The 18,865-nt window shown below is 52.0% G+C and overlaps 1 protein-coding gene across 2 annotated transcripts in view; it reads left to right on the top strand.

Moving 5' to 3' along the window:
• BCL2L11 (BCL2 like 11) overlaps positions 1 to 14,121 on the top strand; it is a 77,696-nt gene extending 63,575 nt beyond the window's left edge. The window contains exon 6 of one of the 2 annotated variants that reach the window (XR_010317856.1): positions 912 to 1,989. Coding sequence is in view for 1 of the 2 variants with exons in the window: in XM_064268370.1 (XP_064124440.1) it covers positions 8,757 to 8,864 (108 nt within the window). In the remaining variant the exon portion in view is untranslated. Of the gene's footprint in view, positions 1 to 911; positions 1,990 to 8,756 lie in introns of those variants that run through there. The other variant, XM_064268370.1, reaches the window with a different exon arrangement.
• The last annotated feature ends 4,744 nt before the right edge of the window (positions 14,122 to 18,865 follow it).

The following is an 18,865-nucleotide window of genomic DNA, read 5'->3' as shown; positions in this document are numbered from 1 at the left end:
GGCTCGGAACCTGGTGCCTCTGTTGACCATCTCCATGGCAACTAGTTACCGGTTAGCCTTGCAACATCCCTTTACCCAGTGACTAAACAAGGTCAAACTTGGGCCAGCCCCTCTTAACTCAAGATGTCAAGTTTCATTGTAGATGTCTCTGAAGGGACATCGGAGGAGGACTTATGCAACCCTGTTATTTTAGTGACTTGGATGATCATTCTCCTAAAAAACGAATTCAATCCAAGTATTAAGCCTTTACCATATGCCAGGCTCAGATGAGAATATAAAAATGCCTAACACCTAGCACATGCTGGGAGGCTGTGGGTTGCAGAGGTCTCATGGCCAGTAAGCAGCAAGACCAAAATAAAATTCTGGAGTGGAATTCCACGAGAAGGAACGGCTTCAGGAGCTTAGCGTAGTAAGGGTGATGGACCTTCAGCTCCTCTGGGTGTTTTGCCCACCTCCTACCTGGCCCCCAGAGTCCCCACACCTGTAATGGCAATTAACAATGAACACTTGTATGTGTGAGCGCTGTTCAAAGCATCTCATAACTCATTTTTATCTCAAACAACCCTTAGAAGTAATTGTCATTATTACCGCAAAAGTCCAGATAGGGAAGCCCAGGGTCACGGAGCCAGACAACGGCACAGCTGGGGTATGAAGCCAGGTGGTGTGGTTCTGCCAGAGTCCGCTCAGGTGCCAGCAGAGCAGGAACAGGAGGCTGAGGCCGGCCAAGGTCTACCTCGCATGGGCTGCTGGTGAGACCATCCTGCCCAGAGAGCAGTTCCAGGCATTCTGGGACTCTTGACTCTGGCCTGGTCCAAACGCATCTGGAGGGAGTCAGCCATAGGCCCAGGCCGCACCCGTATCTCTAGCCACCTGGGCATTTTACCTCACCTTTTTTTTTTTTTTAACTGTAGGCCTAGTCCTGCTCAAGAGACAGGCCACTCTAATTTCAGCTGGACATTGGATGGCTCTCATCACAGGAGCAATACAATCTGATCTGAATTATTTTAAAAAGATCCCTCTGAAACCCAGATGAAAGGAGACCAAATGCAGCATGTGATCCCGATTTTCTTTTGCTGTAAAGGACATTATTCAGCCAATTGGTAAATTCTGAATAAAATTTATAGACTAGATAATAATATATCAGTGTCAGTTTCCTGGTTTGATAACTGTACTATGACTACGTAAGAGGATGTCCTTGTTTGTAGGAGACACACACTGAAGTATTTAGGCGTTACCCTCAAACATCCAGAAAAAAATGTGGTATGCATGCACCTGTGTTGTATCTTGAGAGAGGGGCCGGTGCGGGGAGAGAAGGATAGAGCAAGCGCGGCAAAGTGTTAACATTTGGGGAATCTGAGTGTAGGCCGTAAGGAAATTCTTTATACAATTTTACAACCTTGGGGCCCTGGTACTACAGTAGTTAAGATCTCAGCTGTTAACCAAAAGGTTGGTAGTTCAAATCCACCAGGCCACTCCTTGGAAACCCTATGGGGCAGTTCTACTCTGTCCTGCAGGGTCACTATGAGTTGGAATTGACTTGAAGGCAAGGGGTGTGGTTTGGGGTTTATTCTGCAAACTTTTGTAAGTCTAAAACTATGTCAAAATACAATGTTAAAATAAGTTCCATCTGATTGTGACTGGGTTGTGATGGGAATGAAGTGTAGGCTCAGGGGCAGTCAGGAGCCTCCCAGGAGGCCAAGACACGATGCTGGTGCCTGGGACCAGGGTACTGTCACTGCAGAGAGGGATGGAGGGGAGATAAGATTTCCCAATGTGGAGGGTGAGAGAATGGAAAGAAAGATTCTAACTGAGGATTTTGGCCAGAGAGATCATATAGTGGTGGTGTTTACCGAGGAGGGATCCTACAGTGGAGGCGTTCACCGGAGAGGGATCCTACGGTGGAGGCGTTCACAGGAGAGGGATCCTAGGGTGCAGGCGTTCGCCGCGGAGGGATCCTACGATGGAGGCGTTTATTGGGGAGGGATCCTACGGTGGAGGTGTTTACCGATGAGGGATCCTAAGGTGGAGGCGTTTCCCGGGGAGGGATCCTACGGTGGAGGCGATTCCCGGGGAGGGATCCTACGGTGGAGGTGTTTACTGATGAGGGATCCTACGGTGGAGCCGTTCGCCAGAGAGGGATCCTAAGGTGGAGGTGTTTCCCGCGGAGGGATCCTAAGGTGGAGCCGTTCGCCAGAGAGGGATCCTAAGGCGGAGGCGTTTCCCGGAGAGGGATGCTACGGTGGAGGCGTTCGCTGGAGAGGGATCCTAAGGCAGAGGCGTTTCCCGGGGAGGGATCCTAAGGTGGAGGCGTTTCCCGGGGAGGGATCCTAAGGTGGAGGCGTTTCCCGGGGAGGGATCCTAAGGTGGAGGCGTTTCCCGGGGAGGGATCCTAAGGTGGAGGCGTTTCCCGGGGAGGGATCCTAAGGTGGAGGCGTTCGCCAGGGAGGGATCCTAAGGTGGAGGCGTTTCCCGGGGAGGGATCCTAAGGTGGAGGTGTTTACCGATGAGGGATCCTAAGGCGGAGGCGTTTCCCGGGGAGGGATCCTAAGGTGGAGGTGTTTACCGATGAGGGATCCTAAGGTGGAGGTGTTTAACGATGAGGGATCCTACGGTGGAGGCGTTTCCCGGAGAGGGATCCTAAGGTGGAGGCGTTTCCCGGGGAGGGATCCTAAGGTGGAGGTGTTTACCGATGAGGGATCCTACGGTGGAGCCGTTCGCCAGAGAGGGATCCTAAGGTGGAGGTGTTTCCCGCGGAGGGATCCTAAGGTGGAGGCGTTCGCCGGGGAGGGATCCTACGGTGGAGGCGTTCGCCAGAGAGGGATCCTAAGGCGGAGGCGTTTCCCGGAGAGGGATGCTACGGTGGAGGCGTTTCCCGGGGAGGGATCCTAAGGCGGAGGCGTTTCCCGGGGAGGGATCCTAAGGTGGAGGTGTTTACCGATGAGGGATCCTAAGGTGGAGGTGTTTACCGATGAGGGATCCTAAGGCGGAGGCGTTTCCCGGAGAGGGATGCTACGGTGGAGGCGTTTCCCGGAGAGGGATCCTAAGGTGGAGGCGTTTCCCGGGGAGGGATCCTAAGGCGGAGGCGTTTCCCGGGGAGGGATCCTAAGGTGGAGGTGTTTACCGATGAGGGATCCTAAGGCGGAGGCGTTTCCCGGGGAGGGATCCTAAGGCGGAGGTGTTTACCGATGAGGGATCCTACGGTGGAGGCGTTTCCCGGGGAGGGATCCTACGGCGGAGGTGTTTACCGATGAGGGATCCTAAGGTGGAGGCGTTTCCCGGGGAGGGATCCTAAGGTGGAGGTGTTTACCGATGAGGGATCCTACGGTGGAGCCGTTCGCCAGAGAGGGATCCTAAGGTGGAGGTGTTTCCCGCGGAGGGATCCTAAGGTGGAGGCGTTCGCCGGGGAGGGATCCTAAGGTGGAGGTGTTTCCCGCGGAGGGATCCTAAGGTGGAGGCGTTCGCCGGGGAGGGATCCTACGGTGGAGGCGTTCGCCAGAGAGGGATCCTAAGGCGGAGGCGTTTCCCGGAGAGGGATGCTACGGTGGAGGCGTTTCCCGGGGAGGGATCCTAAGGCGGAGGCGTTTCCCGGGGAGGGATCCTAAGGTGGAGGTGTTTACCGATGAGGGATCCTAAGGTGGAGGTGTTTACCGATGAGGGATCCTAAGGCGGAGGCGTTTCCCGGAGAGGGATGCTACGGTGGAGGCGTTTCCCGGAGAGGGATCCTAAGGTGGAGGCGTTTCCCGGGGAGGGATCCTAAGGCGGAGGCGTTTCCCGGGGAGGGATCCTAAGGTGGAGGTGTTTACCGATGAGGGATCCTAAGGCGGAGGCGTTTCCCGGGGAGGGATCCTAAGGCGGAGGTGTTTACCGATGAGGGATCCTACGGTGGAGGCGTTTCCCGGGGAGGGATCCTACGGCGGAGGTGTTTACCGATGAGGGATCCTAAGGTGGAGGCGTTTCCCGGGGAGGGATCCTAAGGCGGAGGCGTTTCCCGGGGAGGGATCCTAAGGCGGAGGTGTTTACCGATGAGGGATCCTAAGGTGGAGGCGTTTCCCGGGGAGGGATCCTAAGGTGGAGGCGTTTCCCGGGGAGGGATCCTAAGGTGGAGGCGTTTCCCGGGGAGGGATCCTAAGGTGGAGGTATTTACCGATGAGGGATCCTAAGGTGGAGGCGTTTCCCGGGGAGGGATCCTAAGGTGGAGGTGTTTACCGATGAGGGATCCTACGGTGGAGGCGTTTCCCGGGGAGGGATCCTAAGGTGGAGGCGTTTCCCGGGGAGGGATCCTACGGTGGAGGCGTTTCCCGGGGAGGGATCCTAGGGCGGAGGTCTTTACCGATGAGGGATCCTAAGGTGGAGGCGTTTCCCGGGGAGGGATCCTAAGGCGGAGGCGTTTCCCGGGGAGGGATCCTAAGGCGGAGGTGTTTACCGATGAGGGATCCTAAGGTGGAGGCGTTTCCCGGGGAGGGATCCTACGGTGGAGGTGTTTACCGATGAGGGATCCTAAGGTGGAGGCGTTTCCCGGGGAGGGATCCTAAGGTGGAGGTGTTTACCGATGAGGGATCCTAAGGTGGAGGCGTTTCCCGGGGAGGGATCCTAAGGTGGAGGCGTTTCCCGGGGAGGGATCCTAAGGCGGAGGTGTTTACCGATGAGGGATCCTAAGGTGGAGGCGTTTCCCGGGGAGGGATCCTAAGGTGGAGGCGTTTCCCGGGGAGGGATCCTAAGGTGGAGGCGTTTCCCGGGGAGGGATCCTAAGGTGGAGGTGTTTACCGATGAGGGATCCTAAGGTGGAGGCGTTTCCCGGGGAGGGATCCTAAGGTGGAGGTGTTTACCGATGAGGGATCCTACGGTGGAGGCGTTTCCCGGGGAGGGATCCTAAGGTGGAGGCGTTTCCCGGGGAGGGATCCTAAGGTGGAGGTGTTTACCGATGAGGGATCCTAAGGTGGAGGCGTTTCCCGGGGAGGGATCCTAAGGTGGAGGTGTTTACCGATGAGGGATCCTACGGTGGAGGCGTTTCCCGGGGAGGGATCCTAAGGTGGAGGCGTTTCCCGGGGAGGGATCCTAAGGTGGAGGTGTTTACCGATGAGGGATCCTAAGGTGGAGGCGTTTCCCGGGGAGGGATCCTAAGGTGGAGGTGTTTACCGATGAGGGATCCTACGGTGGAGGCGTTTCCCGGGGAGGGATCCTAAGGTGGAGGCGTTTCCCGGGGAGGGATCCTACGGTGGAGGCGTTTCCCGGGGAGGGATCCTAGGGCGGAGGTGTTTACTGATGAGGGATCCTAAGGTGGAGGCGTTTCCCGGGGAGGGATCCTAAGGTGGAGGTGTTTACCGATGAGGGATCCTACGGTGGAGGCGTTTCCCGGGGAGGGATCCTAAGGTGGAGGCGTTTCCCGGGGAGGGATCCTACGGTGGAGGCGTTTCCCGGGGAGGGATCCTAGGGCGGAGGTGTTTACTGATGAGGGATCCTAAGGTGGAGGCGTTTCCCGGGGAGGGATCCTACGGTGGAGGTGTTTACCGATGAGGGATCCTAAGGTGGAGGCGTTTCCCGGGGAGGGATCCTAGGGCGGAGGTGTTTACAGATGAGGGATCCTAAGGTGGAGGCGTTTCCCGGGGAGGGATCCTACGGTGGAGGTGTTTACCGATGAGGGATCCTAAGGTGGAGGCGTTTCCCGGGGAGGGATCCTACGGTGGAGGTGTTTACCGATGAGGGATCCTAAGGTGGAGGCGTTTCCCGGGGAGGGATCCTACGGCGGAGGTGTTTACCGATGAGGGATCCTACGGTGGAGGCGTTTCCTGGGGAGGGATCCTAAGGTGGAGGCGTTTCCCGGGGAGGGATCCTACGGCGGAGGTGTTTACCGATGAGGGATCCTACGGTAGAGGCGTTCGCCAGAGAGGGATCCTAAGGTGGTGGTGTTTGCAGGGGAGGGGTCCTACGGTGGAGGCGTTTCCCAGGGAGGGATCCTACCGTGGAGGCTTTTCCCGGGGAGGGATCCTACGGCGGAGGTGTTTCCCGGAGAGGGATCCTACGGTGGAGGTGTTTACCGATGAGGGATCCTACGGTGGAGGCGTTTCCCGGGGAGGGATCCTAAGGTGGAGGTGTTTACCGATGAGGGATCCTACGGTGGAGGCGTTTCCCGGGGAGGGATCCTAAGGTGGAGGCGTTTCCCGGGGAGGGATCCTAAGGTGGAGGTGTTTACCGATGAGGGATCCTAAGGTGGAGGCGTTTCCCGGGGAGGGATCCTAAGGTGGAGGTGTTTACCGATGAGGGATCCTAAGGTGGAGGCGTTTCCCGGGGAGGGATCCTAAGGTGGAGGCGTTTCCCGGGGAGGGATCCTACGGTGGAGGTGTTTACCGATGAGGGATCCTAAGGTGGAGGCGTTTCCGGGGAGGGATCCTAGGGCGGAGGTGTTTACAGATGAGGGATCCTAAGGTGGAGGCGTTTCCCGGGGAGGGATCCTACGGTGGAGGTGTTTACCGATGAGGGATCCTAAGGTGGAGGCGTTTCCCGGGGAGGGATCCTACGGTGGAGGTGTTTACCGATGAGGGATCCTAAGGTGGAGGCGTTTCCCGGGGAGGGATCCTACGGCGGAGGTGTTTACCGATGAGGGATCCTACGGTGGAGGCGTTTCCTGGGGAGGGATCCTAAGGTGGAGGCGTTTCCCGGGGAGGGATCCTACGGCGGAGGTGTTTACCGATGAGGGATCCTACGGTAGAGGCGTTCGCCAGAGAGGGATCCTAAGGTGGTGGTGTTTGCAGGGGAGGGGTCCTACGGTGGAGGCGTTTCCCAGGGAGGGATCCTACCGTGGAGGCTTTTCCCGGGGAGGGATCCTACGGCGGAGGTGTTTCCCGGAGAGGGATCCTACGGTGGAGGTGTTTACCGATGAGGGATCCTACGGTGGAGGCGTTCGCCAGAGAGGGATCCTAAGGTGGAGGCGTTTCCCGGGGAGGGATCCTACGGTGGAGGCGTTCGCCGAGGAGGCATCCTAAGGTGGTGGTGTTTGCAGGGGAGGGGTCCTACGGTGGTGGTGTTTACCGGGGATGGATCCTAGGTCGGAGGTGTTTACCGGGGGGCGAGCCTACGGTGGAGGTGTTTACTGAGGAGGGAGCCTGGTGGGAGGAGGCCTACGTTGAAGAGGGGATGTAGTGGAGGAAGGGCCGATTAAGAGCTGTTTTGATGAGCCGCCAGCTTAGCCCTGCGGTTATCTATGAAGCGTTATCAATTAGTTTTAAAGGGAGAATGTTTGGTTTTTGGAAGAAACCCGAGCAAGTTGGACTGTAAATCATTGGCTGATGAAGAAAGCCTGTAGTGTAAATATTTAGGCATTTACTTCAACGAAACAGTTTCTTATAAAACACAACCTGAGGAAATGGTCTGTAATTGTGAGAGAGGTCTTCTGTAGACATGTGTGGAGTATCTGTCGAACACAGGCCAGGTACTGCATGGGAAGGAAGGGCCTCAACCTGGTAAGACTCCCCAGGGGCCTTTTACAAAACACCCATGTCCGGGGCCCACCTCTCTGAATTTTGGGCAGGGCTCCAATGTAGTATTTTTAACAGTGAAGTGACTCTAGTGGGTGGCCAGAGTTGGGAACCACAGCATTACAACTTACTCAGGCCCCTCATGGATGACTCCAGAAATGGTGGGACCAGTGGCAGCACCCCCAAGGAGAATACCCTGAAGGACAGCACTCAAATAAGGTGCTTTTCTGTTTAAATTTTCACTGTAATTCCAAAATGTTCAGTTCTCATTTCTGTTTCTCTCTGGTAATTTTCCCTGGCACAGTTTTGCATGCTTTCTGCCAAATCAGGGTGAGTGGGAGGACAGAGTGGGCTGGAGGGCCCAGGGCCAGGCTTCGGCAGGGAGGAGGTGAAGCAGCCCCAGGGCTGTGTGTCTGCGGAGAACCCAGTCTACCATCGGGTGAGCCAGGTCCTGGTGGGAAAAGGCCTCCTCCCCACAAACCCAAAGGGCTCAGTAGGTCAGACACAGGAGACGGAGCTGCAAAGGCGGGCTCCAGGAGGGGCCGCGGTCGAGAGAATTGGTGTGGGATGGTAATGATTGAAGGTGTGGACTGCGAGTGTGTGTGATTCCTGCTTTGCACAGGGAAAGGCATCCCGGTTCCCCTGAGACGTCGGGCAGGAGGCCACACAAAAGGTTCCCAGGATACATGTACACATGTGAATATTAAGAGGTGAAAATGGCCATCTGCTGTGGGGGACCGTTCATAACTCACACGCCCCAAGTTAGAAAAAGAGCTCTTCAGGGTTAACTTCAGCTTCTGCTTGCTTATTGCTCTGATAGAATGCTGTCCGTGCACCCGGAAGTTGCCTCGGTGGAGCCTTCAAGAGCACACACACTCTTGACTCTTCCAAGTCCGTCCCAGGGCGAGGCTTCCTGCCACCCACCCAGCCAGGCTCAGGCAGCGGCTGCTCCCAGGTAACTGTTGGCCTGACTCAGGCCTCCAGTTGCCAAGGTATGGGCCAGCCTTCTTGGCTCACAGGTAGATGTTCTCATCCCTATGGGGCATCTTGCTTCCTAGTTCCTCTCTTGGAACATTTTTTTTTTTAATTGTGGTAAGTATATGTGTAACAAAATATTTGCCATTTTCAATAATTTTCATATGTAAATTGCAGTGACATGAATTACACTCACCATGTTCAACCATCACCATCACCTGTCCCCAAATGTCTCCATCATGCTTAATAGAAGTGCTGGTCCTGTAAGCACTGAGTCCCGTTTTTCCTCTCTCTTTCGCCCTATTGCAGGATCGTGATCAGAAGGGGGAAAATGCGGAAGATAATTTGAAATTCTCATGGACTCCAGACTTGGTGGAGCCACAGAGGCTGGATGACCCCTGGAAACTACTGCCCTGAGATAATCTTTAAACTTAAACCGAAACGTAATCCCTGAAGCCTTCTTAAAACCAAACAATAGTTTAGCTTAACTAGTAAAAAACATCTGCCTTGAGTGTTATGCTCTTTTAAGATCTGTATGGGACCAAAAGGTGCCCTGGTGATGCAGTGGTTAAGTGCTTGGCTACTTACCAAAAGGTGGGCTGTTTGAACCCACCAGCTACTCCATGGAAGAAGGATGTGGCAGCCTGCTTCTGGAAAGGTTTCAGCCTTGAAAACCCTGTGGGGCAGTTCTGCTCTGTCCTGTAGGGTTGCTGTGAGTCAGAATGGACTAGACGGCGGTGGGTTTTTTGTCCTTTTCCACCTGCCCCTGGTAACCACTAATAAACTTTGCTGTCTATACTCTGGCCTAGTCTTGATATTTCATATACGTGGAATCCTACAATATTTGTCCTTTTGTGACTGACTCAATTCACTCAGTATAATGTTTTCAATGTTCATCCATGCCATAGCATGCGTCAGGACTTCATTTCTCTTTATGGCTGAGTGATATTTCTCTTGGGGCATTTTAATAATTGTATTTGAAATTATGCCTCTGCCCTCTGGACTGTCAGAGTCTCTGGGGCTTGCCATACAGCTCACACCTAGGAAAAATCAGTAAATGAGTGATGGACTGACGACAAATGAATGATTGGCTAGGCTTCCGTGGTCAGTATTCTTCTATGGAAGCCCAAGTGTGCTCTTGGCTGCTGACCTTCATAATGTGTGCTTTTCTGCTGCTTTAACAAAGCAGTGACAGCACTGGGCCTTTTCAGATGAAAAGCTGCTGAAGTAGCAGGTCCAGCCTTTGGCAATGACCCTCCGTGTGTCATGGTAGCCCCCTCATCTTCCTGCACCCTGTCTGCTTGAGCCCCAGGACCACTCAATTGTTCCTCTAAACCTCTTGCTTTTGAAAGCTGCTACCCAGGGTTATGGTGCTGGCAAAATTCTGAAGTCCCGACAAGATGGGCTTTTTCCTGGGTTATGCCACACACCATTTCCTGGAGCACTCCAAGTTCACTCCTTCACCACCCTCTTGCTGAATCCTCTTCCTAAAGCACTCTTCCCACATATGCACAGGGCTGGTTCTGCAGTTGCTTTGGGTCTCTGCTCAAATGTCACCTTCCCACGGAGGCCTTCTCTGACCCCCCACCCCCATTTAATCCCACATTTAGTTTTATTCTTTGGGCAGCAAGGCTTTGCACAGACTCTGGGAACCCCACGTCTAGTGTGTGCTAGAACTCGGGATGCTGGAATGTCCCTAGCATCGGCCTGGCCATGTCTCTAGTATCAGCCCCGCTCTGTCCCTAGCATCTTCCCAGCTGTGTCTCTAGCATCCACCCAGCTGTGTCTCTAGCATCAGCCCAGCTGTGTCTCTAGCTTCAGCCCAGCTGTGTCTGTAGCATCCGCCCCGCATGCGTCCCTAGCACAGCACATAGTAGGTGCTCAAGGAACATCTGTGGAATGACACAACTCTTGCTTAGAGAAGGAGAGTGGCTACCCTAGCATCTTGGACAAGTTAGAAGAGCACTAAGATTGGAGAGAATGAGAGAGCTCCCCATCTCCCTCCAGACCCACACAGGATCCCTGTGTGGGACCTGGCTGAGACTGGCCTGTCAGAGTGCACCAATGGGGAACACCAGGCAAAAGTGTCTCAACCTTCCTTCCAGAGGAAATCGGGCTTAAAATCCTTGTCCACCAGATGGTCTGGGTGGCCTTGGGACACTGCCTCTGTTATCTGATGGCTTTCTGGACAGAGGTCTCTGGGAGCTATTTCTCAGAGCATCAAAGGCACTGGACTCTCTTTGTTCCCTTAGTCTGGGTCCAGCCCATGGCGCTGACCTGCTTAGTACGGCTGAGAAAGCTTAGGCAGACAGACAGACAGATCCCAGTGTGGCCTGCATGGCTGGTGATTCATGGACCAGGTGAGGAGGGAGGGCTGGGCCCACAGGTAAGGCCTGGCCCCGGGGAAGCTGGAACCACTGAGAAGGGGCCCTGTTGGGACTGACTGCTTGCCTGCAAATCCCGTTCTCTGAAATACAGACACTGAGGAGGCAGGTGTAAAGTTTGAAGGACTTTGGCCTTGGTGAGCCATGTATGTCAAGTTGTGTAAATAATACCATTCTGATTTTAAAATATTCCATGAGGTGGGAAAAAGTACTTTCATCACTATAAGACTGGACTAATATTTTTTTCCGAAATCACTTCTCAGTTTCTTAAATAGGCGTGATCGTAAGAGGAGGTTGAGGGGAGTGGCAGCATTCATAAGATAAAATTCAAAATTTTTTATTATTTATTCTTTTTTGTCTGATCTGAACCCTTTGAAGAATTGAAAGTTTATATAAAATGATTTCTTTCCAAGAAACATCAACTGAAACTCCAGTTGCAGAGACAGAGTTCTTTACCAGTGTTCCCACATGTCAAGAACCTTCTTTTTCATGTTTCTGTCACAGAAAGCTATTCTCCTTAAAGTCTGCCATGACAGCACTTGAAAATATCCAAAATGGAAGTGAGTCTTGCCCGATGTGAACGTAAAAAAAAAAAAAAAATAGCTGTCAACTCGACCCTGAGTCACAGCGACCCCACGTGTGTCAGACTGGAACTGGGCTCCATAGGGTTTTCAATGGCTGATTTTTTCAGAAATAGATCTCCAGGCCTTTCTTCTGAGGTTCCTCTGGATGGACTTGAACCTCCAACTTTTTGGTTAGCAGCTGAGCACATTAACCATCTGCGCCACTCAGGGACTCAGTGTGAGTACACTGAATGCGTAATTCCTGTTGCTGGTGACTTGGGGGAGGTAAGGACGATGGTCAAGACAGCAAGTACTGCTGCTCCGTGCAGAGTCAAGGGTACAGGCTCAAACACCTGAAATAAGGCGATGCTGACCTGTGCTGATTAACGAGACTCCCAGAGCCACCCACCCCTCTTGGGGCTGCCTCTTCCCCACCCTGGCCCTCTCTGAGGTGAGTGCAGAGTACAGCTGTCAGATGGCGGGAAGACGAGAAGAAAGCTGCCTCTCTCCCACACTGCTGCTCCCCGGCTCTTTCAGACACCGCTGCGTCCTGGCTCCTTGGGACACCGCTGCGTCCTGGCTCCTTGGGACACCGCTGCGTCCTGGCTCCTTGGGACACTGCTGCGTCCCGGCTCCTTGGGACACTGCTGCGCCCCAGCTACTTCAGAGCCTGTGAGGGCCCCGCTGCGCCAGCAGAGGAAGGACATTTCCTGGTCACTTAGCTCTCCCCATGGACCACCCTCTTCCTTCCATGACGTTGGTGGTGTCCCTGGGGTATTTCAGATGCACACATGTATTTGTGTGGCCTGCATATCTGAGATCATTGGTGACACTGTCTCTTATTGAGTCCCAACTACCCCAAGCAAGGAATAGACATAAGAAAAAAAAAACAAAAACAAAAAACAGCACGAGGCAACATTTAGGCCAAAAGAGTGGGTGTGTGAAGTGTGTGCATGTCTGCATGCTGGCGGAGGTGGGTTGGGGGGAACTCCCTGATATTTATGGTCACTTCCATTGTGCCTGGAATTTTTGTGCCATCAATTCTTTAATGCCTGGGTCAATCTCTAGAAGTCAAGTTTATTGAGGAATGATATCTAGCACTTATTAGCACTTGATCCACCCCAGGCACTGTTTCAGAAGCTTCATACGAAAGATTTCTTTTAATCTTCACAACAACCTTAAGAGACAGGTACAAATTACTGTCCCCATTTTTACAAGTGAAGACACAATAACCGTCCAGGGTCATACCCCCAGAAAGCAGCACACCTAGGCAGTGGGCTCAGAGCCCTGCCTCACTCAGAGTTGGTAAGAGGCAGTGCCATCGGCTACACCTCTTCCTGGTCGGAGCCTGTGTCTCTTCCCACCTTCTGTCATGACACCCAAATAGGTGGGCCATGCAGCACAGAACCCACACTCCCCGGGTGACCAGCCTCTCTGTCCAGGGCTCCTCAGGGGCAATGCCCCATTTCTGCAGTCACCCCTGGACCATCTCATCCACAAATCTGGATTCTAAACCCTCCCTTCCAGACCACCACCCCCGTCCTCTGAGCCCTGCAGCTCACGCTGTCTCACTGCCCGGATTCTTTGGCTTCACCGAGAATGTCCGAGTGCTGAGCCCAGCACCGCACTGTCAGTGTTGCTGCCTGGCCTCGCTCCTCTGGTCCAGCCTCTGGTCCATGGCCCCTCATAATGGCTCCAGCGTGACTTCTCTCAAGCTCTCTGCCTTCTTCTCTTTTACCCCGGTACCTAGGCAAAATCCCAAGCCTGGATGAACCCTCCGATCCACCTTGTCAATGCCATGCCAGAGCTGTCGACCATTTTTGGAGGTAATCACGTGTAATAGGCCTGGCTGCTTGTGCTCCAAAGTCGTGATCTCAGAGTGCACCTTAGCCTTCAAGACTGCCAGGCAACCCCTGTTTTCTCTAGCAGCCACTGCCCCAGCTTCCCCTCCACCTTTCCACTCTCTCTCGGATTCCAAGTGATCCCATCCCTCAGCTTCATTGAGACCTGAACTTTCCCCTTCCCAGCCTCAAGCTCACAAGCCCCCACTGCCTGTACTTCTCTTCTGTTTCCTCCTTCCTGTGTTGATGAGAAAAGTCTCTCCACCGGGCTCTGGATTCACCCCCTCCAGCTACTCAGAACCTGGCTGTCTCGATTGTCCCATCTCTCCCACTCACACCAGTTATCTTCCTTTTCACTAGGCAATTCCCATCAGCATACAGACGCGTTCTGTTCTAGCCTTCACATATGGAGAGCCATCGTCTGACTTCCCTACTCCCTTTCAGAGCCAAATTTATCAAAAGAGTTTTATTTACACACATTGTCTCTACTTTCTCAACTCCCACGTACTCTTGAACCCACCACCTTCCTGAACGTACTCTTGAACCCACCACCTTCCTGAACCTTCTTTCTTCACTTTCTACACTCACTTCGCAGGTGATTTCATGCAGTCTCATAAACTTAAACACCATTCTTATGCCAATGATCCCAAACATCCCCAGTATGGACTTTTCCTTCCAACTTCCTTCTGATTCCAGATCCCATTGCCTGCTGACATCTCCCCTGGGAGACTGCAGACATGCCTAACTTAGCGTATTCAAGCAGAACTCTTGATTTTCCCCTGCAGACCTGTCCCATCCTTCACCAAGCCTCTCCCATCCCAGTAAATGGCACCCCTGCCCCAGGTTACTGGAACCTCTCTCTCCTTTTCTCTTATGTTATAACCCATCAATAAGTCTTGTTGGTTTGTCGCTAGAATATATTTTGAATCCATCACTTGCGGAAAAGAGGAAGACCCTCAATGAGATGGATTGACACAGTGGCTACAACATGGACTCAAGCATAACAATGATTGTAAGGATGGCGCAGGACTGGGCAGTGTTTTGTTCTGTGGTACATGGGGTCACTGTGAGTTGGAGCCAACTCGATGGCACCTAACAACACTTCCAATGGTCTCGAAGGCTCAGCATGGCCTGTCACTGCTGCCTCGTCATCCTCATCTTATGACTTTCCCAGAGACATTGCTCTTCTTTCGGCTCCCACCTCCGTTTTTACTCAAGCTTTTTCCTACTTAAGGGTCTTGCACGCACCATTCTTCCTGCCTGGAATGTTCTCCCCTGATCATAAAAGTATAGCTACTTTTCTCCCTATAAGTCTCATTAATGTCCTTGACTGAAAGAGGCCGTAACTAACCAGCCCTATCTAAAGTGGGTCTTGAGTATAATTCATCTCAGCCTCTTGTTTGCTTTCTTATTTCCAACATCAGAATTTAATTTTTTAAAAGTTTGTATTCATGTAAAAATTTCTTTTCTTTTTTGTGTTTTGTCATTGTTTCTTCTCTTCCTCGCTTAAATATAAGATCCAGGGTAGCCAGGTTCTTGCTCACAACCCATCTTCAGGATATAGATGTGCACTTGGCACTCGGCAGGGCTTGAATGAATGACTGCATGAAGGAAGGAAGGAAGCTGGGTCTCACTCAGGTCTGTCTGTCTGATTTCGAGCCCTTATTCTCCTCTCACATCCACCTGCCTTTCTTCAGAAGACAGAGAGCTGGAGGAGCTCAGAGTGGGAGAAATACCCTGGGTGGTCGGTGAGGGCTCCCTGGGGGAGAGGAGCTGGCTTTAGAAAGATGAGACTCCCATCCCCTTTCTCCTGTCATCTGGTCACACCATGTCCAGTACCACTTGGCCCAATCCTGAAGAAATTACGTAAAGTCTGACTGAACTTGCCTGCCACATACATCTAACCTACAGGACAGAAGAACATTGCCGTCAAGTCGATTCAACTCATAGCAACCCTATAGCGCAGAGTAGAACTGCACTATAGAGTTTCCAAGAAATACCTTGTGGATTCCAACTGCCAGCCTTTTGGTTAGCAGCTGTAGTACTTAACCACTATAGCCTACAGAAGAAAGAAATTGGACGCCAGCTTTTTTAAGACCACCACCAGCACCTTCTTTTCCAGGCAGTCAAAAGTGTTTTCAGACACCTCTGTCCCTCAATCCCACTCCCCACCTCTAGCACCTCCAGGGATACCTCCAGCCTCTCTGGCCCATTCTTTACCACCCTCCAAATCCTGCATAGCTCTCAAGATGCAGCCCCAATCTTCCCCTGGGAGCTGGTACCCAGCCCTTTCTGAGGATTCTTAGTTCCTCCAACATGTCCCTACCACCTGGTTCAGAACTTCGCTTTTCTCCCATGCATTGACTTCATCTCACTAACTTCTTGGGTTGGGTTCAGTTCTACTGCAATAACAAGCAAGCTCCCAGCGGTCAGTGGTGGGCATTATTAGTGAAGAAGACAAAGTCTCATTAAGTCTATCATGATGGAAAGGGAGGCTCTGCTCCTCGCCATACTCATTTGGACATGGGCCAATCTGGAGTGTTGCCAGTCACTATGGCAGAAAGAAGGGGATGTGGTGAATTGCACATCAGCTCTGGAAAGCATTTACTTGGAAGGTTAAAGCAATCACATCACCACACCTAACCTGGGAGGTGGGGAGAAGTGGGGAGTGGGAAGTGCAATCCTATAATATGCTCAGAAGGGGAGTGAAAACATTAGTGAACAACCCTCATGGCCACCACCCCGAGTAAGTTAGAAGTTCCGCAAGATCAGGGGCTCCATCTTGTCTTATGCTTTCTCTTCCCTGTAGCGCCTAGTCCAAGGCTTGGGCAACACTTCTGAATGAGCAAGTGCCCTGCCTCAGACCCAACAAAGAATCTCTTCTTTCTTCTGAGAAGGGTTCTGAGACATGAGGGAGTTGAGAAACTTGGCCAAAGCTGTCAAGTGCCTCCGGTAGAGTTTTGGATAATGTTCATGGGAGCTGACCTCTCCCTGATCTATGCTTTTTTGCCACAGACTCTATTTTTCCCTTTTCATGTCCACCATCACCCTCCTTCCAGCCAGGTCTATTTAAAATATGAGCTAGTTACTGCTCATGCCATATCAGATGCAGGGACTGAATAGTCTTCTGCCTGACCCTGAGGACACAACGCAACACCTCATTTTTTGGCTCTGGAGCGTTGAGCACTTTTCAAGGGCCGGGCACTGAGTTGAATTCTTTATCAAATCATTCGATTAATTCTTGTCACAATCTGGAGAAGGGGCTCCAGTCATTAAGCCAGTTTTATGGATGAGGGCACTAAGGTCCAGAGAGGTTTAAAAACTTACTCAAGATGCCCAGTTGGTGGGAATATTTGGGCTCCGACCCCAGCCTGTCCTCCTCTCTCCTCTGCCTTGTGACTGGACACATGATTGGGTGACAAATGTCATCCTTTGGAGCATGTTGCCAGCTCCACGGGGAACAAAATATTCTATGTCAGAGCCAAAGTGCTAGATAGTGGTGGAATTCGCCACTCAAGACAGCAGGACTAAGTGGGACTTTTGCTTGATAAGCCTGGATTTTATGTCTTTGGGGGCAAACAAACAAACACAAAATGGCAGCATTTTTAATGGACACTTTGGAGTGCATCCCAGCTGAGCCTGCACCCAGAGGGAGACTGTGAGGCTGTGCCCAGGAGAGAATGAACGAGGCAGACACAATGGGGAAAGGTCTCACAGTGCTTTCCTCCCACCATCAGGCCCCCCTCCCTCCACCAGCCAAGTCACCCTGGGCAAGAGCCTTAGCTCATTTGACCATCGCTTTCCTCATCTGAAAAGTGGGTGTGAGTCAGCCTTATTTCCATTCTGTAAACCAGGTTCTACGGTAATGACCCAAAGTGTCTCCACTTAGAAGGCTCATTAAAAATAAAAATTATAACACTGATAACGACAGCTAACTTTTACTGACCCCATGTGTCAGGCATGTGCTGAGAACTTTATACATGTTATCTTTTTTAATTATCCCCATTTTATATATGAAGAAAGTGAGACTGAGAAAAGTTTAAAAATGTGCCCAAGCTCATATAGTTAGTGAATGATGGTGCTAGGCTAGAAACCCAGCAAGACCTCTCAGACGTCTCTCTTAGCCACTAAGCTTTGCTATGGAGTGCTGGCGATGATGGTGCAAGGGGTGATGGTAATGAAAAAGATGGCAGTGATGGTGATGGCAGTGATGATGATGATGGCAGTGATGATCATGGCAGTGATGATGATGGTGGTGTTGACTATGATGGCGTTGATGATAGTAGTGGTGATGGCAATGAAGATGATGGCTGCGATGATGATGGTAGTGATGATGATCATGACTGTGATGATGATGGTGGTGATGATGGCAGTGATGATGATGATGGTGATGATGATGGCAGTGATGATGATGATGGTGATGGTGATGATGATGGCAGCGATGATGATGATGATGGCAGTGATGATGATCATGGCAGGGATGATGATGATGGTGGTGGGGATGATGTTGGTGACTGATAGCCTCAAACTCCTTGCCAACTACTCACCCCATTCTTAGCCTTTTCCAGAGATCCAAGCCTTCCCTGACCGTCCAGTTACAGGTGATAAGTGGATTCACTTGTTAGGGAAAAGGTTTCAGGTGAGCATGAGCGATCCCTCATCTGTTCAGTCCCATTTCCTCCCCAGGGAGCACCATGAAGCACTGGCATGTGAAGCCACTTCTATGTAGGATTGCTGGGGGAGGATCCTCCTAGGACTTCATTGAGGCAAACTCTGCTCTGGCCAGCTCTTTTCCCTCCAGCATGGCACCGTTCCATGTGCTCTATCCCTTTTTCCCATCCTGAAATGCTCTTTTTTATCTTCTCTGCTCACTTAAAGCCTATTCATCCCCCCGAGTCCAGCTCAAGAACATATGGATGGTTGGTTCGTTCATTCATTCATGTTTTTCAACTACATTTATAAGCAACTCACATGTGAGAGGCATGTGTGCAGTAGAGGCTGGGATGGGTTGGGATCAGTCATGACTTCAATCCTGTCCCTTCTCAGCTATGTGTTTGGGCAAGTCACTTCCCTGAGCTTCAGTCTTCTCATGTGTAAAATGTGTATAAACCCATTGCCATTGTGTCAATCCCAACTCATAGTGACCCTACAGGACAGAGTAGAACTGCCTCATAGGATTTCCAAGGAGCAGCTGATGGTTTCCAATTGCCAACCTTTAGGTTAGCAGCCATAGCTCTTAACCCCTACACCACCAGGGTTTCCGTAAAATGTGTGTAACACCGTGTAAATTGAATGAGATAATGGCTCATTGCAGCCCCCCATAAGCATGAACTTGCTCCCTCAAGCCGTCTTTCATCAATGAAGCTTCCCTTCCTCTCGGGGTCCATACTCTCTGACTTCTTGTTCTCTTTCACTGTTTTCTGACTGGCTTGAATAAGATCAAGCTCATTCATCAAGTCAGACTACAGCCACATGGAAGGCCTACGGGGCCAACACTGTCTTCTCTGGTCCTCCAGGGCATTGAGGCCAAGGCTAGGTCACAGCAAAGGCTCAACAGAAGTTGATTGGTTTCCCAAGGTCACTGAGCAATTCCACTTACCCGGGCATCCTTTCAAGGAGCCCTGGTGGCA

This window comes from Loxodonta africana, chromosome 15 (genome assembly GCF_030014295.1).
Source record: "Loxodonta africana isolate mLoxAfr1 chromosome 15, mLoxAfr1.hap2, whole genome shotgun sequence".
Taxonomy (NCBI): Eukaryota; Metazoa; Chordata; class Mammalia; order Proboscidea; family Elephantidae; genus Loxodonta; species Loxodonta africana.
Note: the sequence above shows the minus strand (reverse complement) of the source record. Positions and strands in the feature narration are given on the sequence as shown.